The sequence below is a fragment of the Saccostrea cucullata genome, unplaced genomic scaffold (assembly GCF_032062105.1).
Source record: "Saccostrea cucullata isolate Sc308-1 unplaced genomic scaffold, CSIRO_AGI_Scuc_v1 ctg2359, whole genome shotgun sequence".
NCBI lineage: Eukaryota > Metazoa > Mollusca > Bivalvia > Ostreida > Ostreidae > Saccostrea > Saccostrea cuccullata.
This window is the reverse complement of record NW_026936152.1, coordinates 17,020-40,366: the sequence shown is the minus strand read 5'-3', so window position 1 is coordinate 40,366 and position 23,347 is coordinate 17,020. Positions and strand designations below refer to the sequence as shown.

Below are 23,347 nucleotides of genomic sequence, written 5' to 3'. Positions count from 1 at the left end.
GGAGTTATTGAATTTATATTAGTGAATATTGGCACTCGTTGACTGTACAAATACACTCGCACTTGCATCTGTACAACCAACACGTGTCAATAATTACCAATATTAGTTCACCTACCCTTTTATATCATAATTAAGAAACCTTAAATAACAAATAAAGATCTATGTTGCAGACTTGAAATTTTTCCTTCTTTTTTTCTTGATAAGCATGTGTCAAGTTTTTTTTCGCAGTTGAACAGGATATATGCAATCGTCAAAATTATTTTGGATGTATTTCAAATGTATAATTATTACAGCAAAATAGTGCAAAAGAAAAAAGAAATCATGTCAATTCAACTCTTCCTACAAACTTTGAATTCCGAATTTGTTCTGTATTGCACAACTGGTTTTTTAATCCGTGTTTTCCTTGAAGGTATAGATAGACATGACATTATCATCATATATATTTTGGGGGTTTGTTGCTGTTTTGGTGTACAACTATTGGTATGAATCAACAAGTGTACTTAGCAGCATATACAACTACGTAACAGGTAAGAATTAGTTGCCTGTGTGGTGCAGGGGTTAGAGCGTCTTCTCTATGTCGCAAAGTAAAGAGTTGATCCTTATGTCTCGGGATCCCACTGTGGGACATGGAGACCGGTCCTTCAGATAAGACCGCATAAACCGAAGTCCTCTGTTGCAGCAGGTGCTGACACGAGAAAGATCCCCCACTGCTCAATGGCCATAAGTGCAGAGTACACGACAAAATTTGCAGCTCTCTACAGGCAAGTGTTGGCGTCTCTATTTAAGTAAAATATTCTCGAGAGGGAATATAAACAACGAACTAAACAAGAATGAAACATTTTATGATGTTTTTTCCTATAATTTACATAGTAGAAACCAAATACAACCTAAAAGAAAATCCTAAGGGAACTTCTGTTTTTAGATCTTCTATATATTTTTTAACATTTATTTATAGGGAAAATATGGTCAGTGGTGGACTACTTTGTTGGGCTGTTTTCCTCGATTCTGTACACATGTTTGGGTATTGTGTTTTGGGTTGGCATTTGCGGTTGTATCATTGAATATAGATGGACCATTTTGGGGAACTAATCTATAACTAGAGACAGTTTTACTTTTATGAAAGAATAGATAAGTGGGGCTCCTCGATCGCTCTCAGAGGATGTTTAAACCCGCCAAACTCCCTCTAGATCCACCACTACATTTCTTCTCTTTCTTGTTTTGGTGCGAGATATGGTGGGGAAAAAGGGTTGGCATATTAGACATAACAGACGCACTTTAACCTCGTCTGTTGGAACAAAATCTCCTATAATGCTGTCTGATAAGAAATTAACATTCAATCATATTTTTTAACATTTTCCGTAGGAAATGTATTTATATACACGTAATTTTAAATATATACAACAAATCCTGTTTATTTACAGAAAGTAAAACTGTTTGTTTATACATGTACATAACGCGGTCTTCGCTTTTAAGACTATGCCCAACACGTATGCTTATTTTCTCCGCACTTCAGTCGTGTCAGAGTTTGTCAATCAAGATTGGATGAAACATTTACCCTATATTTTTATAAATTTTAATTCTATATTTATTGTGTGTTTTTGTTAAACATTTAGACACTCTTTTTAAATACTCTATTATTTGAATGTTTAAGAATATTTGTATTTAAATTGTTTTCGCTCCGCAAAAATGCACGACGACATCAAACTTTCATATCAAATAACCAACCGCCTCCTGGCGGCCGGTAATAATGATCATCGGTAAACTCATAAAATTAAGACCATAGTAAAGACTCTTTTTCTCTCTTAAAAGCCAAATACTTTATTTTACGGGTATTTTTCTTATCCATCTAAATAGTATTTTAAATTTATTATTAGAAATGCAAATGGCCAGAGGGCATGTACCCGGTGGCACGAGTTCAATAAACTATATGCAGTACATAAGAGGAAGCCGACATGACTTTGATAACTGGGCTAGAGAGGGTGCAGATGGATGGAGTTATAAGGACGTGCTGTCATATTTTATTAAGTCTGAAGATATGCAAATACCAAGTCTACGATTTTCACGTATTTATTTTTTTTAATCTTTTTTCCAGACAATTTATCTCAATTTAAACACATGATTTAAGGTATTCATTACCTTGATTTTGATATATGTATATAACTTTATCCCCTTTAGAAAATCATTTTTTCAGTAAGTATGTACAGCGTACCATGGAATGGGCGGTCCTTTGACTGTCATTGATGGAACAGCCACAAATCTCAGCGAAAATGTGTATAGAAGGGGAATGGAGGAAATGGGATACAGAGTGATGGACTGTAATGAAATGACGCAACTAGGTTATATACTTATTTACTTACTGTGAAATTATTAATTTTCGTTGGGGTTAATTTTCATGGTTTTGAAGTTTTTAAGAGATCCACGAATTAATGTCCACCATGAAATGTAATTTTGAACATATATTACTACTCTACAGTGTTTCACTCATGTAGAGACGTCAAAATATACTGGTGAAAGGCTTCAAATTTTGACCTTTACTCAGCACTCAGGACCATTCAGCAGTGAGGGATCTTTATCGTGCCAATGCCTGCCGTGGCACAGGACATAAGTTTTTATGGTCGCATCAGAAAGAATATCAATGTTAACTACAATGCATAGCGCATGACGAAGGAACAGTTGCTACCCATTTTATCGACTTAGGTTAGTCGACGCCACGATTCGAACTCAAGAGCTCCCGATCAAAAAGCGAGTGCTATATATACCGACTGAGATACATTGAACTTTCTTTTTATTTTGAACGTTTTTATTATGAATGATATTATAAATAAAAGTATATAAAACGATCAAATGATTTGAGAGAGGACACTACATGTACATACAAAAGACCTCTCTAAAAAGTAAAGAGGATGTGAAAGAGGAATCCCTTTATAGAACAGGTTGCATTGTTAGGAATTAGGGAGAATAACTCTAAAGTTTTCATCTTCCTTCCAATATAAAATTAACATTCCTCTCTTTGTAATCAACACAAGGCTATTGTTTTGGGCAAGAAACTGTGAGAAACGGAGAAAGATGGAGTACTGCCAAAGCTTTCCTAAGACCTGCCATGAACCATCCGAATCTGCACGTGGTGACAAACGCATACGTTACAAAGGTATAAAACAAACTTTAGGTTTCATTTAATATACAATTAAAAAGCGTGTTTAAACCATCGTGTAAGAATGAACGGAGGTGATTTTGAATGTATGTGAATTGTATCATGTATAGAAAACAAATATAATATTTTTCCTATTCCTGCTTCGTTTTGAATGAATTGACTTATCCTTCAAAAACAAATTAGTCTCGTTCACTCTTTGAATTGCCTCATACTATTTACTTTATCTATTTTGCTATTACTGTGCGTTGTTTTGTATACTCGTACACTCACTAGTATGATCAATATTTGCGAAAAGAGAAAACCAATTTTAATTGATATGCCTTTTTTTAATCTGCAGGCAAATTATTTAAAACTTTTCTTCAGCAAAATGATTACAAACTGATTTCTTTTCACAGCTCTATTTATGTTATTATGAATGCACAACTACACTTGATGAAAAAGCAAATGGAACAACAGAATTACGTTCATGGAATGGTATTCAAACAATGGATAAAACCATAAGAAACACGAATTTGCAAAATCATTGAGTTTTTTTTAGATTTTATACGTTAACATAATCATAAGATGAGGAATTTTCTTTGTCACCAAAAAAACACTGCCCAGTTTATTATATTCAGATATTAATAGAAAATAGGAAAGCGGTGGGAATAACATTGGTGAAAAACTATGAAACATACCATATAAAAGCAGAAAAAGAAGTCAACATTTCTGCTGGATCCATAAATTCACCGAAAATTCTTATGTTGTCCGGTATCGGACCAAAGAAGCATCTTGAGTCATTAGGGGTAAGAAAATAATGAACAAATTTTCTCAATTGTTTGCTACTTATACAAATTTAAATCCAAATTTATAGCAAACAATTTTAAAAAAACTTATATTTAAACCAAGCTTTGTACGAAAATATATATCAGAAAATTAATTTTCAAGTCTCTTCATCAATACCTATTATCATAATGTTTATACACCTTAAACAGATTCCAGTGGTAGCTGATCTGCCCGTTGGAGAAAACTTAGAGGATCACATTAATGTTCATATGTCGTTTAGAGAAAATACAAGTTCAGCGTATGACTACTCACCCTTATTTTTCTTTGAACATCGTTTATGAAACTCAGGTAATTATTTTGAACAACAAATTTGAATTATTTAATAAAAGATGTGATGATTTAAAGACCTTGGATCTGCAAAATTGTGCTGATCTTTATACCTGGGAGCTGCAAATTTGTTATAAAGACCTGGGATTTGAAAAGCTATGATTTATAAACCTGGGATCTGCAAAGTTATTATGATTTATAGACCTTGGATCTGCAAAGTTGTGTTGATTTAAAAACTGGAATCTGCAAGGTAGTTTTGATTTATAGATAAAACGGAGATATGCATTCGAGATCCCAGTGATCTATTTCTGAAGGAGTTTTACCTTAGACTAAATTTGATTTCCCCTAGTTAAAACATATTCTAATAAAAAGATCTAGTAGTTTTAATCAATTTCAACAATTAAATCAAATTTTATTAAATAAAGAAATAGAAGTATATGATAATTTGAGATCAAGAGGGAATTTTTATTCAAAATGCACATAATGAAATGACATGTCCATATTTATCCGTGTAACGTATGTCCTCTATGCACTTTAAGGCTTCTGAATGATTCACTTATAAGCCCTTTTGTAGTTTTAGCGATTTTATCTATTATTTTAAGTAGATCTAGAAGGTAGTTGATAGTTTTTGGAGAGATGATCCCATACATTTGCCTTTCAAGGTCATCAAAGATGTGCCTAATTAATTGGGATTAGGTTTGGTAAATTGGCATAACATCGGACCCACGTTTTTCCACTGGATAAACGTCCTCGATGGGGTCTGGTGTTATGCTCACTGACAACCCTTAAGGAAAATAAGAAATGTTGACTGCAGATTATATCAACAAAACTCCTGGCATTAAACCTTCATCTATGGTATTTAGTTCAGTTCTTCTGTTAAAAGGCGTTGTGTTGTTTTATGTTCCATTCGAGAATAATCCATTCATTTAGAGACTTCACCATTTCGGGTGAAGGGCTTCAAATTTTGACTTTTACTCGGCACTCATGGTCATTGAGCAGTGATCTTTGTTGTCCAATCTTTGCCTTGACATGGTGTCTCGATTTTCAAGTCTCACAAGAAGGCCCTCAAGTGCTAAGGAACAGTTGCCCGCTATTTTTATCGACTTAGGTCAGATTCGAACTCACAACTTTCCGAACATGGAGCAAGTCTTTTACCGACTAAGCTAGAGTGACAATAAGAATTATCAGAAAAGTTTTTTTTTCAGGACGACGATACACACCTGCTCTGTCATAACTGAAGCAATGATTATAACTGCATTTATAAGAGAAACAACCTCTGGTCTTCTGAATTCATATCAGGTGCTAACTGTATATCGAGAAAGAGACTTCAATGATGTTTCTGTAAATGTGTTCTTACTTCTGAACTCCTAAAATAATGGTTATCGTCATTGGAACGGCTCCTAATTAATTTGTCCGAGAGAGGTACTCACGTACTGTATTACTTCTATGTTAAATATGGAGATATATTGACAACGAACAGCGTCTCCTCGTAAAGTTCTTCTATAGACGTCCTCAGCTAGGCCTGTGATGACAGAATTGCTCCCTCTGTATTTTACCATTAGCTTTAGTGCTATGTTTAAAGCTATCCCAACGTTTTAGCTCTTCAAATGGTGACGAACATGTTTGTAGCATACTTATAGATTATCAGACCTTTCCGAAGGCGACAAATAACGAAGATTATAATAACGTGCTGACTTTTAAATTCAGTAACAATACATGCACGTACGTGTTTGATTTAGATTCTTTTACTACGCATGGTGTTGTAAAAAGTGATTGGAAATGCTAATTACCTGTTCAGAAAACAAACTTTATTCAGTAACCTTTAATGGAAGGAGTTTGCATACGAAAGTGACTTTTTTTTAATTAATGTTAACGTTTTTTTTCAGAGAGGTTTAAAATGATCAAAGTAAGGTACATTTGAATGTCCTTTTGCTCCCAATTTGACATTATTTCAATGATGAGTTTGTTGTTCTATTGAGGTTTTTGATTTATTTTTGTAGGTCCTTTAAGCAAATCACACATAGAGGGGAATGCATTTCTTAATGATGATGACAACTTGATTCCATACTTACAACTTTTATTTTACAGTGGTTCAGGAACTTCTCCTTTAAACAATCAGGTTTAAGATTAACGAATTCCAATTGTTTTTCTTTAAAAATAGATTTTTTTCGTATTCAAATACAGATCTGCAAAAAATGGGATGAAATCCATTAAAGATTTTACTCATTCAAATTATACCTTGCAGATATTTTTTTTTTTTTTTTTTTTAATTATCTAAATGCTAATCTAGATTTTTGACTTGCGATATGCAGTTTTTTTAGAATTCAGAAATACATTTGGATTGAAATCGTAGACTTAGACCGATCATTAGATTTTTCGAAAAATATTAGAGATTAACAACGAACAGTTACCAAGCTGAACGTCAATCAAATTAAGATTTTGTCAATTAGAATCTCAATTTTATTTAAATGTTCTCCATACTTTCTCTATACTTTCGTGTATGTAACAGAATGTTTTTAACAGAAATAATTTACAAATGACCAAAGAAATAAAATTTATCATTTTTTAACTTCTGTAGTACCCAAATTACACTTGTATTACTGTTGTGTATTTTTTTTCAAATATTAATTACTTATAATTTTCATATACATGTGTATTACATGGATGAAGATATTGTCATTGTACTTTATAGCAGAGTGGCAGCAACAATCCACACGGCTCATTTCTGGTACTATATATATGGAGAGCTTTATTCATATCAAAATATTTTATATATAGGTACACGTATAACTACTCATGTCAGAATTTCTTGCTGTAGCTCATGTACATTATTAATACTTAACATTATTGTTGTAGGAATATAACAGGTGTTAAAGTTAACCAATACAACAGCATTTAGATCCATTGGAGCATCACCATTTGAGCATTATGACGAAAACTATTTCCTTTACTGCAAACATTTTCCATACGCATCAGACGATTACTGGAGATGTAGAGTAGCACTCAACTTTATATCTATGTATCATACTACGTCCACGTGTAGAATGGGAGCAGCTGACGATAAAACAGCAGTTGTGGATCCACAACTAAGGTCTGTGATTTTTAAAGAATCCAGAAAACTTACGACTTAAGACCAAATTTAATTTTTCATATTACTTTTAATTAAAATTTTATCGAAGCTTTTTTTTAAAAGAAATGTGGTAAGATATTTTTACAGAAACAGTTTCAGAGAGAATTAATAATTAGCAAAATTTTACAATATTTTTTAGTTTTTGGTCTTAGTCGTAAGTTCTTTTGTAAAACGGGCACCTGGCTCTTTAATTTTGTTTTCCAATATAAGTTTTTAAAAGTAATTTGTTCATAGAAAAAGATCAAATTACTTTACCTCTTTTTAAACAATATTTTATACATACAGAGTAAAGGGAGTAAGCAACCTGAGGGTAGTCGACGCTTCCGTCATGCGCCATGTTACTTCTGGAAATACAAACGCCCCAACGACCATGTTTGCAGAGAAAGTTGCAGGCATGATTCGAGAAATTAATAGTGTGAAACCAATCCGGAAAAGATTGCAGAATTATGAAGCATTATTAAGAGAGATGAAAAAAGGATAATCATCGAAATATTCAAAATTCTAGATGTGATTGGATTTATCGAACATTGGTCCACCAATATGAAAACTTGCTTTTGTGAAAGACGCTATCTGGTTTTGGGGATATATTTTGATTTATCCAGAATAAAGGTGTTTTAGCACATATAAAACACAGTAAAAAATAATTGAAGGCGGACGATACGCAAACTGTTACTCATTAGAATTCACTCGCAACAAAAATATCTGCAAGCATTTAGGAAAAAGTTGGGAAACCAAAATGGAACAGACTGACAGACAAACAGAAATAGAAGGCAGACTGTCAGAGGGACACTGAAATTTACATGCCTCTCCATTTTCACCAACATAGAATAAATTCAATCAGTAACATAACTTATCATTCTGTAAATAGCTTTAGTGTCTTTCATTTTAAAGTGATTGTGCACATAGTATGATATTCATCAAAAATACGGAGCTTCAACCTAATTAAATATCAATTGAAAATGAGCATTGTTTCACTTTTCAATAATAAATAATTACCATCGTTATGCAATAACCATTATTCATTTTAAATTAGGAATTAAAATCTTGAAAAACCATTTGTTTAATTATTTTAATTTTCAACATTTTATGGTGTCTGCTCTCTTTTGTAGGTGTCATCGTATTACATTTATACATGTTTATATAAATGCTGTATAGGTTTGAAAAAGTATGTCCATTATTCATCTTACTTTTAATGTATCGTTCACTCCTGATCGAAAATGATTTTTAAAATGCTTATAACTCTTTAGGATGAATCATCCATGCAACACGACAAATTATATAACGATTATAATATTTACGTTTAATTGTGCGGTAGATCTTCTAAATTAGAAAATTAAACAAAACGGACATAATTAAAGCTAAAATGTTTGAGTAATGATTGCAAAAATTGTGAAACGAATCATATGGACTTTTAAAGAATTTTTTGCACTTTATTCTTATGTTACTTTAATTCTGTGAACGCTACCGTCATGCGCCTTACCTCGTCCGGAACTACAAATGCTCCAATGATCATTATTGCAGAGAAAGCAGCAGACAATAAGAGTGATATCAGTCGGCAGGGGATGTTTAAGGAATCACTGTCTAGTTAGTATAATATGCCAGGGCATCAACAATAGTGGAAAACATGGGATAATTTGCAGATTTAAATTACACGAGGATTCCCATGCCAATTTCAATAGTCCTCGTCCACTGACGTCAAACACAAAGGCAGTCTCGCGAGATTTACAAGCATATTTGGCCTCCTTAGCATCAGATACAGAGACAAATGCGCACAAGATTTGCATGCATAATAGGCCTCCTTAGCTCCTGACCTACCGACCTGCCTAATTTACATTCCAGTAGAATTATCAAGAAATCAACTCCGCTAACTTTCAAAGGGTTATCAAAGAGAGCAAAATTAAAAATGGAAATATTACCTGATGTCCTATCAACATGAAATACGTCAATAATCCCACTGAGATTTTTTTCTTATTTACCAGTAAAAGCAATTGATTACTTTCTATCCCTTATTAGATACTAAATGTGTAACTTTGTGCTATAGAGAATTGGTTTGGAAGTGATTCAAGCGACGTAATTATTGAAGTAATAAAAAAGGTTGAAATGAGTTGAAACATTAATTGTTGCATTGATAGTGTATTGACATCCTGCGTTATTTCTTTCAAATCTATGTTTGAGAAAAATAATTCCTGGATAGTCAATTCGGTGCACAAGTACATGTGTACTAAGAATGTTCCATATACAAAATGTTCGACATGACATGGGTCCAGGTTTTAAAGTAGTTACCGGCGATCCATTTTTTGCTTGTCTGCTTAAAATTATCAGCACTTTACCTTCCAAAATGAAACATTTGGAGATAACGAACAGTATTTAAGATCAAAATCCCATGAAACATTACAAAATAGGAGCATAGCAAATACGGACCTCCAACACATCGGAGGTGGGATCAGATACCATGTAGGAGTAAGCATCCCCTGCCGACCGGTCACACCCGCCGTGTGCTCCTTGTCATGATAGTTAAATAAGGGAAAAATCTGTCGTCATATCATTGTATAAATAATGGACTAACAATAAGTATGAAAAAATGCATGAAAAAAGATATTTGGCCAAAATTTTTTAAATGATAATCGAGTTCCTAAGAACTAAGATTTAAGCTTCAAATACGAGATAATTTTTAGAAACAGGACAAATTTGAATTTTAAACTTATTTCAGTTCTTTAAAACTATGCTTACAAAGAATAAATAATTCAATTCAATTAATTATCCTGTTGTGTGATAAAATTTGTAAAAAAAAAAAAACAAAAAAAATTGTCCTTCTTTTACAATCTAAATGGAAGAACAGAGGGGCACATTGATAACAACGGAAATATGAAAATTTAATATGGAAACAAATCCTTTACGATCAGCCAAATATAATCTTTTTGAAGGGTGTACATTGTGTAAACATTACATCGATAAAACATTGAGAATTTTTTCCCCATAAATTTTTTTATGTAAATCCACTGACAATAGTTTAACTCTTTTTGATACGAAGAAACAAAAATAAGATTCTGTGAATTGAAAAATGCCATTTATTTACATCATAAATGACTGTATGAAAAAACACAGAATGTCATGCATTTAAACATATAATGCAGAATCAGAAAAAAATGAACAACTGAAAGATACAATCAATTTTGTTTCAATAGATATCAGAGGTGGGGTATAAAAATTCGCAGACACCACAATCTCATATATTTATCATAATAAACATAAAAGTGAACAACTATTCTAAGATAACATGTATCATACAAAACCATTCAAAGATAACTATGCTGACACGGCAGTTATTACAGATGGTGTTGGGCAATTAAAATTACAGTATAATTTCTGTTTGCGCGTTCACTGACAAGGCTCCGTGAGGGAATGGTGAAAGTCGTGAGAACCCGCGCGCATATCTTAGCATTCGACGGCCGAGCCTATAGATCATATCAATTTACAGAAAATTCTTCGAGAATTGCTTTAATCTCACGGATAAGAATTTTCGGGATTTAGAAACTTAATTGATAACATGGGTCTGCCGTGTCAGATGTTTTACATAAATTAATTTAAGGATGTAAATTAAATATATTGAATTCTAAAAGGAGCTTTTATTCTAATAATCAGAAAATCAAATATGACAATTCTTTTTTGGTGAATAAATGTCTTTTCAAAACTCAACACTAATGACTAAAGTGTTCTTCTATGTGTTCATTCAAAATCTGCATTGTTAGCAAACAACATCTATTATGAAGTCAAGGCTAACTGGCGTTTATCATATGCATGCAAATTGTTAATACATCATTAAAACTTTGAACTTTCTACAGATTTTTTGATTTGTTGGATCATGACAAGAAGCTCACTGATTTACATGAAATGCTTAATCTTTTATGATGCCTGATCTCACCTACGATGTTTTAAAGGTACACTGTACATGTTTTCTTACATGAGATAAAACAATTATCTTCGCTTTTTACAAAGCGTAATCTGCCCCAACCTAGTTTATACCGTATAAAATGGGTAGCTATTAAATGCATTCCTTAAATAATTCAATTAGATATGGACTGATAACGTCATAACAAATGTCTGAAAGATCATGCTCGTATGTTAGTTGATAATCTTTATCTCAAATACATTTTATAAGAAAATGGTTTTGGGAATTTTATTATTTCTTCTATAACATATATTCTAATGATTTGAATCGGGAATTTAAAGCAAAATTTATTTGCAACAACTGAAAATATAAGTCACTTGCATTCAAGGTATAACATTACATTGATATTCTGACATAATCTTAAATGAAAGGAATGACGAAAATCTTATGAGTGTGTGTATCTTTTTTTTCCCCTGTTTTTCTTTATGTTATCGGGATGATGATGAAGGAATGGTGTAAAATCTTAACATTTGCCCTTTTTTTAATGGTATTCGAACATGTTTAATCCTATATATTTAAAACAAACTTGAAACATTTTTTAACATTATGACATCATGAGAACATTACACCTAATCAAAAAGCATTTTTTATAGATGGGACAAAACATTCGACCGCGCATTATCCTGCCTAAGTTGCAATACTGGACCTTTCTCCTTGGTTCATTGTAGAGTAGACTTAGTCGCCTGAGTTAGGTCCAGCAAATCGCCAAAGTGATCGAATGTACTGGATACACATTATATTTTTTTCAGCAGGAATCTTAATATGTATGTGTAGTTTTGTATATTCACAATTTCTTAACAATTTCATTAACACAATTTCTGACATTTTTTCTTCATGATTCAATTCTACTGTCACAGAGCAATCACCCAAGTTAATTACATGTAATTGTGAATGAGAGAGTTAGAAGGTCTGATAGGTTGCAGGTGCGCGGCGCAGGCGTTGTAGCCCTGTTTCCCAAGAGTGTAGTTTGAGTTAGTTACAGTAAAAACGAGTGAGCAGGCATGGATTTATAATTTGTTTATTTGTCATTTCTGTTATCGTTGTTTATTGTGCGTGATAGAGTTCTGAGAGATAAAAGTGAGCACTAGATTGATTTGTGTGAGAAAGTGGGCCCTGGGAACATGAGTGAGAAAGAGAGGAGAACAAGTCTGAAAGTCAATGAGTGTGGACGTGTTTTTGTATTGTGAACATTGTGATTTCTTATGAATATATCTTGTGTTGTAATTATGTAAATAAACGATGTAAATAAAAACAATCGTCATTATTTACCAGTGCCAGTGACAGGGAGGACCCCCGTCACATATTATGGTGGCCAGCGGTCGGATTAGATTATCTTAACTATGTCGACATATACTTTGGAAAATTAACTCTTGGTAAAATGCTGTGAAGATGCCACGGAAGAAGAGACAGGAGCCAATTGAGGATGTTATTGCCGAAGCTGTGCCTGAAGTTAGACAGTCGTCCAACCTGATAAAGCCTACCCCATTTTACGGTAAACTCGACGAGGACTTTGATTCGTGGATTAAGAACTTCGATCGAATATCCAGAGCTAATTTCTGGACCGAACCAAGAAAAGGCATAACGATACACGCATTCCTCCGAGATCAAGCTGCAGATTATTATGAATCTTTAGACGACGATGTGAAAGATGACTATCGTTCTGCTTGTGACGCGCTGCGGGAAAGATTTATTCCTAAAGAACTCCAATCACTGTATTATTCCAACTTGTTCGGATACAAACAGGCAGAGATGCAAACCGTAGAGGATTATGATGCAAACATAACGAAGCTCGCTACACGTGCCTACATGGACATGCCTGGACGGCAAAAAGAAACCCTTACTAAGGAGCATTTCGTGCAAGGATTAAGGCCCGAAATCAAGAGGTATGTTTTACTTTCCAACCCTGAAACATTCGAGGAAGCTTTCAGGCACGCAAAGAGGGAAGAGTGTAACAACTTCCTGGCAGATGTCCCGATGGCCAGAGGAACTGTGGCATCTATGTCGTACGCTCCTACGAGAACGGAAGAGCTAGAAAAGTCACTCGCAGTCCTGACCGCCAAGGTGTCAGTGATGGCGACTGAAATCGGTAGATTCGCATCTAAATAGCAATTTGTTCCTCCGTCTCGAGGACAAAGCCGTGGAGGAAGCCGAGGAGGAAGAGGCCGAGGATTCGGATTCCGCCCCCGACCGGACCGAAATCTTAGGACTACGGACGGGAGACCAATCTGCAACAAATGTCGTAGAGTAGGACACATAGCAGTCCGTTGCAATGAGCAACAAAGAAGCGCCAATTCGGAAAACTAAAGTCCGCCCTTTTGTGTGGAGGTAAAGGGCTAAAGGATCTAAAATACCCTCCTAGAGACAGCCGGTTGCGTAAAAAAGAAGAGGATAATTCTTCCGGAAGTAGTGAAAAAAGTGTTGAAAATGTGAAAAATGTATGTGAAAATATTGTTTCTTGTCAGTTAAATCCTAAATTTTGTACCGCCAAAATTATAGGATATGTGAATGAAAAATGTGCTGCGATGTTGGTCGACAGCGGATCTAGTGTCATGATTATAAATGAAGTATTCGCAAGCCAGAGTGGTATGGTGCCGGCTGGAGGAGTTAGTGTTACATCGGCAACGGGCAATCGTGTCGATATTGTTGGGAAGTGTGACTTTAGGTTAAGAACTGGTGAACAAACCGATGTTGTATATAATGCATTTGTTGCTCGTGATTTCCCGTATGATTGTATTTTAGGTTTGGACATTTTGAAGGACTGTGCATGCTATATTGATGTTGCAAATGATTCTGTATATATAAATGATGAATGTATCTCATTTATTTCTGATGCAAGTTCGACTAACGAGAGTGTGCAAGATGCATGTAATTATAAGAACTTGAATGGGATTGAGATAAGTGAGAGCGTTGAGTCTGGTGAGCAAGGTAAAGATGTTTTCTATGTATCAGGTGATTTAGGTGAAACGGAACGCAAGTCTATTACGAAGGTATTAGATAAGCATAGAAAAGTGTTTGCTTTCAGTGCTTATGAATTAGGGAAGACAGATTTGGTTGAACATTCTATAGATACAGGGGACAGTAAACCTATTCACTTGAGGCCTTATAGGATTCCTCACAGCCAGCGGATGTTACTGGAATCCCAGACAGAAACAATGTGCGCTAATGGAATTGTGCGACCGTCTAAGAGTCCGTACTCCGCCCCAATTGTTTTGGTGCCGAAGAAGGATGGCAAGGTTCGCATGTGCATCGATTTTCGTAAAAATAAATGAAGTCACCAAAAAGGACGTTTACCCTCTCCCTAGGATCGACAAAATGCTGGATGCACTTAATAAGTCCAAGTACTTCAGTGTCTTAGATTTGTGTCAAGGATACCACCAAGTTCCCATTAAGGAAAGTGACAGAGAAAAGACCGCGTTTTCCTTCTTTGGAGGGCATTATGAATATAATTATATGCCATTTGGACTATGTAACAGTGCGCCAACATTCCAGAGACTTATGGACTCTGTGCTTTCCGGATTACTGTGGAACACGTGTCTTGTGTATATAGATGACGTAATTGTCTTCTCGGAAACTATTTCCGACCATGTCAAAAGACTTGAGGAAGTGCTAAAACGATTCAAAAATTCGGGGTTAAAGCTAAAAGCAAAGAAGTGTTACTTCGGAAAAAACGGAGGTCACGTTCCTTGGACACAAAGTCTCAGCTGACAGAATATCGCCTGACACGGAAAAAGTAAAGTCAATTCACAACTTTCCAAGGCCAACAAATGTGAGCGAAGTTAGAAGCTTTCTGCGACTCATCTCTTACTACAGTAAATTTGTAAAAGATTTTGCAAGTAAGGCTGCTCCCTTACACAAGCTCTTAAGGAAAGGTGTCGAATTTAGTTGGGACAGTAACTGTGAGAGTGCTTTTGAATTCTTCAAATCGGCCTTGACCAGCTTTCCTATTATTAGGTATCCGGATTTCTCGCTTCCGTTTATCCTGTACACGGATGCATGTGACACTGGTGTAGGTGCCGTATTAGCCCAAGAAGGTCCAGATGGTGAGCGGACAATAGCGTAGGCGAGTAGGAGTCTAAAACCAAATGAACAGAACTACGCAGTAATCGAAAAAGAGGCATTAGCCATTGTGTGGAGTGTGAAATACTTTAGACACTATCTATTCGGCCGGGAATTTACTGTGATAACTGACCACAACCCATTACGATGGCTTATGGACATTAAGAATCCAGCAGGACGCCTTGCGCGATGGTCATTAACTCTTCAAGAGTATGACATAACCATAAAACATCGACCTGGAAAGGTTCATCAAAACGCAGACGCCTTATCTCGAATTCCTGCCGAATCCACTATAGCAGCCACCTGTGCTAAGGCAGACGCAGATGTGATACCAAAAAGGTCATATCAGGACATCCGCGACCGTCAGAAAAATGACCCTCTCCTAGCCGCTATCATTCATTATTTAGAGAAGGGAGAGTTGCCTGAATTATCTTCAAAGGCCCGTGAAACTGTAATTTTATCCGGTGATTATGAACTCGGACACAATGGTCTGCTATATCATCTTTGGCAGCCTGGATCTCATAGACGACGTCAAGCTATTAGACGCCAAATAGCTGTTCCAAGGAGCCTGATAGATGAAGTCATGTATGCCTGTCACGACGACCTGACAGCAGGTCATCTCTCCTTCCAGAAAACGTATGACAAAGTCCAAGAGAGAATTCATTGGAAGGGTATGTATTCAGATGTAGAGTTTTGGTGTAGATCATGCGTAGACTGTGCTACCAAGAAATCACCGAAAAACAGACCAAAGTGCCCATTGAACCCGCTACCGGCAGTTAATGGACCATTCGACAGAGTAGCTGTAGATGTTCTTGGACCGTTCCCGCCAACCTACAAGTCCAATAAGTACATTATTGTTTTCAGTGACTATCTAACTCGATGGCCTGAAGTACTTGCCGTAAACAATGCAGATGCAGAAACGACTGCGCGACTTTTTGTAGAGGAAATATTGTGTCGTCATGGAGCGCCTAGAGAGCTACTATCAGATAATGGTAAAAACTTCAGATCAAACCTGATAAAGGAAATATGTAAATTGACAAATACCAGGAAAACTTTTACTACCGCCTACCACCCGGAGACCAACGGCCTAGTGGTACGCTTCAACGGAACACTCACAACAATGTTGCCAATGTATGTGTCAGGACATCAGCGTGACTGGGACACCTTTATACCATACATACTGTTTGCATATAGGACCGCCATCCACGAAACTACAAAAGAGTCAACCTTCTACCTGATGCACTTGCGAGATCCTGTTCTACCAGTTGAAGCTGCGCTCTGTCCGCCAACATTTTCTTACGCTGTAGCAGACGACTATAAGGAAGAGGCAAAAGTCCGCCTTCAAGAGGCCTACACGCTTGTCAAAGAAAACTTACAAAAATGTCAACAAAACCAGAAGGAACATCATGACCGTGCAGCGAAAGAGACTCATTATACTAAAGGTGACAAAATATGGTTATTTACTCCAACGACTAAACCTGGACTCTCTCCTAAACTTACCCACAATTGGCACGGACGTACGAGATCATCGAGCGATTATCTAATGTTTCATACAGACTACAGGACCCTGATCACAAATCAAAAACTTTGACAGCGCATGCTAACAGGATGAAGCCGTATCTTGATCCTAATGACCGCCCTGATCACGACTATATCCCGGACGAGGACGTTGAATACGAAGACGAGACGGCCGATGACAACGGTCTCATTGTCAAAGTATTAGATATGATGCGGTCAAGAAATGACTCCAAGCGGTTAGAGAAACGTTATTTTGTGCAGTTTCGGAACGGACACACCCAGTGGTTAGGTGAAAATGAAATCAAAGACTTTAGGATTGTACAAGATTTTATTCAGTCTAAGAAATAAATAATTGAAGTGTATATAAGTAGGTTGTGTATATAATGTATATCTAAAATGAACATTTGTTTTGAAAAAAAAGGTAAAAATAAAACGCAAAAATCTAAGAAAAAAAAAGGTAAAACATGAAATATGTATGCATGTTAAACTATTTTATTATTTCTGTGTGTAGTAAGGTCTCTTTATCTATGAATGTGTGATTCTTGTATAGACAGCTAATTGTGTAAACGATATCAAATTGTCATTATAAATATACTACATGTCAGTATATTAGTGTGTTGGGACGGGACACAACACTTAAGAGGGGAGGTATGTCACAGAGCAATCACCCAAGTTAATTAATTGTGAATGAGAGAGTTAGAAGTACTGATAGGTTGCAGCTGCGCGGCGCAGGCGTTGTAGCCCTGTTTCCCAAGAGTGTAATTTGAGTTAGTTAGAGAGAAAACGAGTGAGCAAGCATGGATTTATAATTTGTTTATTTGTCATTTCTGTTATCGTTGTTTATTGTGCGTGATAGAGGTCTGAGGGATGAAAGTGAGCACTAGATTGATTTGTGTGAGAAAGTGGGCCCTGGGAACATGAGAGAGAGATGAACAAGTCTGAAAGTCAATGAGTGTGGACGTGTTTTTGTATTGTGAACATTGTGATTTCTTATGAATATATCTTGTGTTGTAATTATGTAAATAAACGATGTAAATAAAAACAATCGTCATTAATCACCAGTGACAGGGAGGACCCCCGTCACACTACCTTGGATCCTCATTGTTTGTGTATTGATGCTGTCAATAGCTGACCTGTCAGCGTAATTTTTTTCTCTCGTTTCATTGATGCTGATGAAAGAAATAAACACTTCTACACACCCACCACCACCCAAGCATTTTCTACCTTACTTACTTTAAAATGAGTGATATCTATACGCTCTACAAAATACATTCCATCGACAACCTTCATATAAACAGTACAGTACATTGGAGATAACTAGCAGTATTCAATATCAAAGTCCATAAAACAATACAAATAGGAGCAGAGCAAACGTGATCCTCCAAAACCTCAGAGGTGGGATCAGGTGTCATAGAGGAGTGAACATTCCCTGCCGAGTGGTCACACCTAGCGTTCCATCCTCTACTGGAAATGTAAAGAATCCATCAAAATATACTAGGTGTGAACTTCGTGTTCTCTGATATCGTACTCCATACATGTAAATATCAGAAAAACCATTTTAAACCGAAATATCTATTCCTGTCTTGATATCTTTTCACCTCCGTCTTTTCATTAGGATGTTTTTTCATCAGTTTACACGACAGTCAGTTGTTGTTTAGAGAAAAAAAAGCCAATTTGAATTTTTCAATAAAACTAAAGGAACTGTTAGCACTGAGCTAAAAAAAATACCCATATGATTAAAGTATCATTATCCGTATTTTGTAAGCGTAATTCATTTCCTTATAAGTGGAAAACAAATTCGGTAAAACGAAAAATATGGATATAACTACATGTAACGATACTTATGGTCACAATAATTTTATTTATCAACACAAATCAGGGGCAGTGCAAACGCAGACATCTAAGGCATCAGCTATGCACGGAAGCGTATATGGCTCTACACTTGTTACGTTATAACTTTGTATATTGTCTTATATTTTATCGACTTATCAACATATAAAGTGTTATATCTCCTTATTTATACAAATATTTTGAATTGTGTTGATATGTATTGACATATAATTGAAGGCAACTCGAATTTATTGCTTTAAGTTTTAATGACTGAAATAATATATTGATTTTCAGATATTGATCAAAACAAGATATTTCATCATATCGATATAGTATTGTTGATATGAAAAAATAAAGATATAGTTATATCGATTTTAATTTATGAATATTTGCGATAAAAAAGTCAGAATAAAGTAGTTTTGAATTAACTTGATGGGGGCGGGAATTCTAACGAACCTTCACTACACTCGGGATTCACTGAAAGCTTATGTACCATGTATTTCCAGCGTGTGCAATTAAAGGCTGAATCAAATAAAATAGTATATAAAATAGTATATGTAAAAGGAAGACGGAGACACATTAAAAGTTAGATGTATGGGGGGGGGGCTTTTGTACCAATCGCAAATTTGAAAAGGGGGAGGCAACGGTACCTTTGGTGTCTCTCATCCAGCTTTTTCAAAATTAAGGAAATTCTCGCAGTTGAATTATCAAATCTATGAATTGTTTTTCTTGTTATATATTTAATTTGTCTGACACTACAGTTTCCTCCATTATACTTTGTAAATAAGCTTTTACAGATTGGCTGAAATCACAATTCATTTTATAATATATTAAGCAATAAAAACTTAGATCTGGTGTTTATATTATTTGGAATTATGCCGGGGGAAGAGGGGGGGGGGGGTGGCTGAGAGGTTTCAAGACTGTGGAAGTTCGCGTTCTTGAGTCAGATCCTATGTATACCACAGAGTGAAACAAGATCAAACATATACAAAGTACATAATCAGTGTTACTTTTAAAATACTGTTACTTTCTATTTTCGCTTTATTAGCGATTTACTATCCCCCACTGAACTCTAGAAATATAAGCAGTGAAGCAGAGTAGAATATATAAGATTCCCTCTTCAAAAGTGGTGATGGGTACAATAACCCCAATATATATGACAATGCATATAATCTAACTGTTGATATCTCTCCCTATTTCAAATATTTTTGAATTTTGTTTCAGCCTATAATCGTACACGATAGCAAATACATGGTACATAAGCTTTCCTAAGTGAAGTGAAGATTCATTATATATCCCGCCCCCGCCAATTTAATTCAAAAACACTTTTTTTCTAACGTCTTCTCGAAAATATTCATATATCTATATCGATATATCTATTTATTTAATTTTTCATATCGACAATACTATATTGACATTAATTAATATCTTGTTTCGATTGATATCTGAAAATCAATATAATATTTCAGTCGATAAAACTTAAAGCAATAAAATCTATTGAACAAAAGAAGTTGCCTTCAATAAGGTCAATACATATCAATACAATTCAAAATATTTGTATAAATAAGGAGATATAACACTTTATATGTTGATAAGTCGATAAAATATAAGACAATATACAAAGTTATAACACAACAAGTGTAGAGCCATATACGCTTCCGTAGATATGGGATCAGTTACATGATGGAGTGAGCACTCCCCGTCGACCGGTCACGCTATCTATTGCTTTCTCTAGGCCAGTCGTTTGCTTTACTGTGTCATATAAAGCCTTCTTCACAAAGCCTTCTGAAAGCTTTAAGTCACATATAACTTAGCAAGCTAGTACCTTCTAAATGTCCAAACTACGGTTAATCAATTATGGATAAGTCTTTCAAAGAACACAGATTTATTTTAACATAAATTGTTGCCATACATTATTCTCTACCCTTGGATAGATATATATACAGTATAACAATTGAGAATCATTCTACATCATATCACAAGAACATTTTCTGACTTTACTACTCTTTTTGTAAAAGTAAAAAAAATAAAACAAATATCATATCTTATATATAGAACCATTCAAAAATTTAGTTAAAACTGTCAAAATTGACAGGAAAACAAATTATTGATTTATTTTTTTCTTTAGTTATCAACCAGTAATATCTATGCTTTTGCCTATATGATTGTTCCAAAAGGACATTATTAGGTAATGACATGCCATATGGAACAATGATTCCATTATAAATAGCTGCTTTTTCTCACTTTTTTTCACAAATGAATGGTTTGTTCCATCCACAGCTTGTGTCATCCCAGAGTCCACCTGAACAAAGTTGGACACAGTTGCCATTTCTGCCATTTTCGGGCTGACCAGGATGCCAGTTGGAATAATTTATTTTGGTGTTCCCGTTCCAGGTAAAATCTCCTTCTTTGTCGATATCTGTTGCCCCAATCCACCTTGAGCATGCGCACATGTAAGTGCAGACACCTGAATAAAATGAAAATCTAAATTCGGTAACTCTGTGAAATCACTCATATAGATTTTTTTGTGAAAGTCTAATTTTCGTTCTTATCGTGAAGAGACCAACGATTTCGTATTTTCACGAAATGTGAAAGAATATGGGTGACAAAAACAGAAGAAGAAAAATGCCTTATGTTCGTCATATAAGAAAACGAAAAAATAAAATCCAAATTAAACCTCGGTTTTCTTTGATATTTCAGTTGAAATAAGGTTTAACCTCATGAAAAATCTTCATAATTTGCAACAATCTCTAAGGTCTACTAAAAAGCAGGCACAATACATAGTTGGTAAAAATGACAATTTTTCCATTCTACAAACCGATTTGTTATAGGTATGTCTTACTCAACTTTTAAAATTCTATCATTAAGGTATGTGCAATTTTAAAAAAAATTAGTCAAAGTAACGATCTGAGAAATAAAAGATACCAAAGATTTTCTTAGACTTGAGATTTTTATTCCTTTAATGGTGGGTTTTTTTTTCTATACATTGCTATAATAAGATGTATCAAACAGAATGGTAAATTAAAAAGACATACTAGAATGGTAAATTAGAAAGACATACTGCATTTTAAAATGCCATTTCTCAATGTAAAACATTAGGAAAACGATAAATTTAGATATTTTTTTACCTTATTAAACAACGGTAATGAATGCATAATGTCTAGTCTCTCAGAAAGGGATAAATTATATAATGTTCTTAAATCCTTAAAATCATATAGGTATTACTTTTGACATATTTTCAAAATTGAGTTATCTATTAATTAAAAGTATATCTGTAGAGTACAGGACCAAGAGTTCAAATCAATTATGACGTCATGATTAATCGTACATCAAAGGACATTATCAATTAATTTACTAGCTCTTGACCTTAATTACCCGGTAAGTCATGGAACAAGAACTTACTCAATCTTAAAAACCCACTATTATAGCACAAAATTTGAATCTTACGTGGAAATTTTTGAAGTCAATAAATTCACGTTTCATATCACAAAGAAGATTGAAATACCGAAAGATGCTTTGAGCTATGCATTGTAGTGATAAATGTGTTAGTTTCTAAGAAGAAATTCGCCTATTCAAAATTTTTATCTCTTTAAATTCAAAGAACCTCTTTTTTATGTTTTTTAACAAAAAAAAAATAATCATGGTGAGAGACTTTTTTTCTACAGAAAAAAATTGCCATGATTTCAAAAATTAAATTTGATTCTGATTTGTAAGAAATTGTATGCATTTTGCGCACCTTATCTGACCATCTTCATACAAATGCATAACAATTGAATTCTCCTTAAGCCACAGCATAAATGTCCCAATATATTCTTCTTTAGCCATGACAAAATTTTTTCAACGAAAATATTTCGATACTGCACTACAGTTTAAATAATTACAATTCCTTCAAAGGAAAAAAATACACATTTTATCAAATGCAATTCTTTAAAACTTTACATTCTCACCATGTTTCCGAGGAGGAAGAAAGGTCTCCATTGCCCAAGTATTTTCTATTTCAGTGTCTATTTCCAGTAGGTGAGCTTCATTCTGTTCACAATGTTTCTAAAATAATATATATAGTAAATCAATAACATGCAGGAATATATGGTAGAATAACAGAAAAGGAAAACAAAAACTATACCATATGCATGTACATTAGAACGTGTATAATCAAAAATATTGCTTAAGGTCATAAGCAACGTATTTTGAACTTTATTGGTCTCTTTCCTCGAGATGAAGAGTTCCACTCCCGATGACTTCAAGTTGAAATTGATCACTTTAAACTTACTTTTGCGTTCTCCCAGGTATCTTTTTTCTTGTTTAAGAAATAACAATGGTACTCAAAAGGAATCCATCCTGGCTGACAAACTAAGGAAATAGACAGTTAAAAGGAAAGATTAGATATTCAATGTTGATAGGCAATAAAGTAATAAATGCAATAAATGGAATATTTTGAGAAATAACTTTGAGATATTTAATTTCAAATTCGTTCAAGAAAAAAATAAACTTTGGATACAAATGATGTTTTTTTTTTCTTTTATAATGTTTGGGTATTTCTTTTTTTCACTATTCAGTAATTTTTATGGCAATTCCGTTATTTGATGAGAACGTAATCTAGTTTTTGTTCCAAATCAATTTA

At 34.5% G+C, this 23,347-nt stretch overlaps 2 protein-coding genes across 2 annotated transcripts; one reads left to right on the top strand and one right to left on the bottom strand.

Annotated features, from left to right (window-relative positions):
• Positions 1-1,876: 1,876 nt before the first annotated feature.
• Positions 1,877-7,854, top strand: LOC134244921 (glucose dehydrogenase [FAD, quinone]-like). The gene is given in 8 exon segments (XM_062727185.1): positions 1,877-2,063; positions 2,205-2,336; positions 3,027-3,148; positions 3,769-3,936; positions 4,126-4,264; positions 6,244-6,362; positions 7,111-7,334; positions 7,659-7,854. Coding segments are annotated over 8 exon segments (1,287 nt in total).
• A 13,045-nt stretch (positions 7,855-20,899) lies between these two features.
• Positions 20,900-23,076, bottom strand: LOC134244920 (C-type lectin domain family 17, member A-like; the record flags this gene model as incomplete). The annotated part of the gene is made up of 3 exons (XM_062727184.1): positions 20,900-21,193; positions 22,674-22,770; positions 22,997-23,076. Coding segments are annotated over 3 exons (404 nt in total), but the record flags the coding sequence as incomplete, so codon positions are not given.
• Positions 23,077-23,347: the final 271 nt, after the last annotated feature.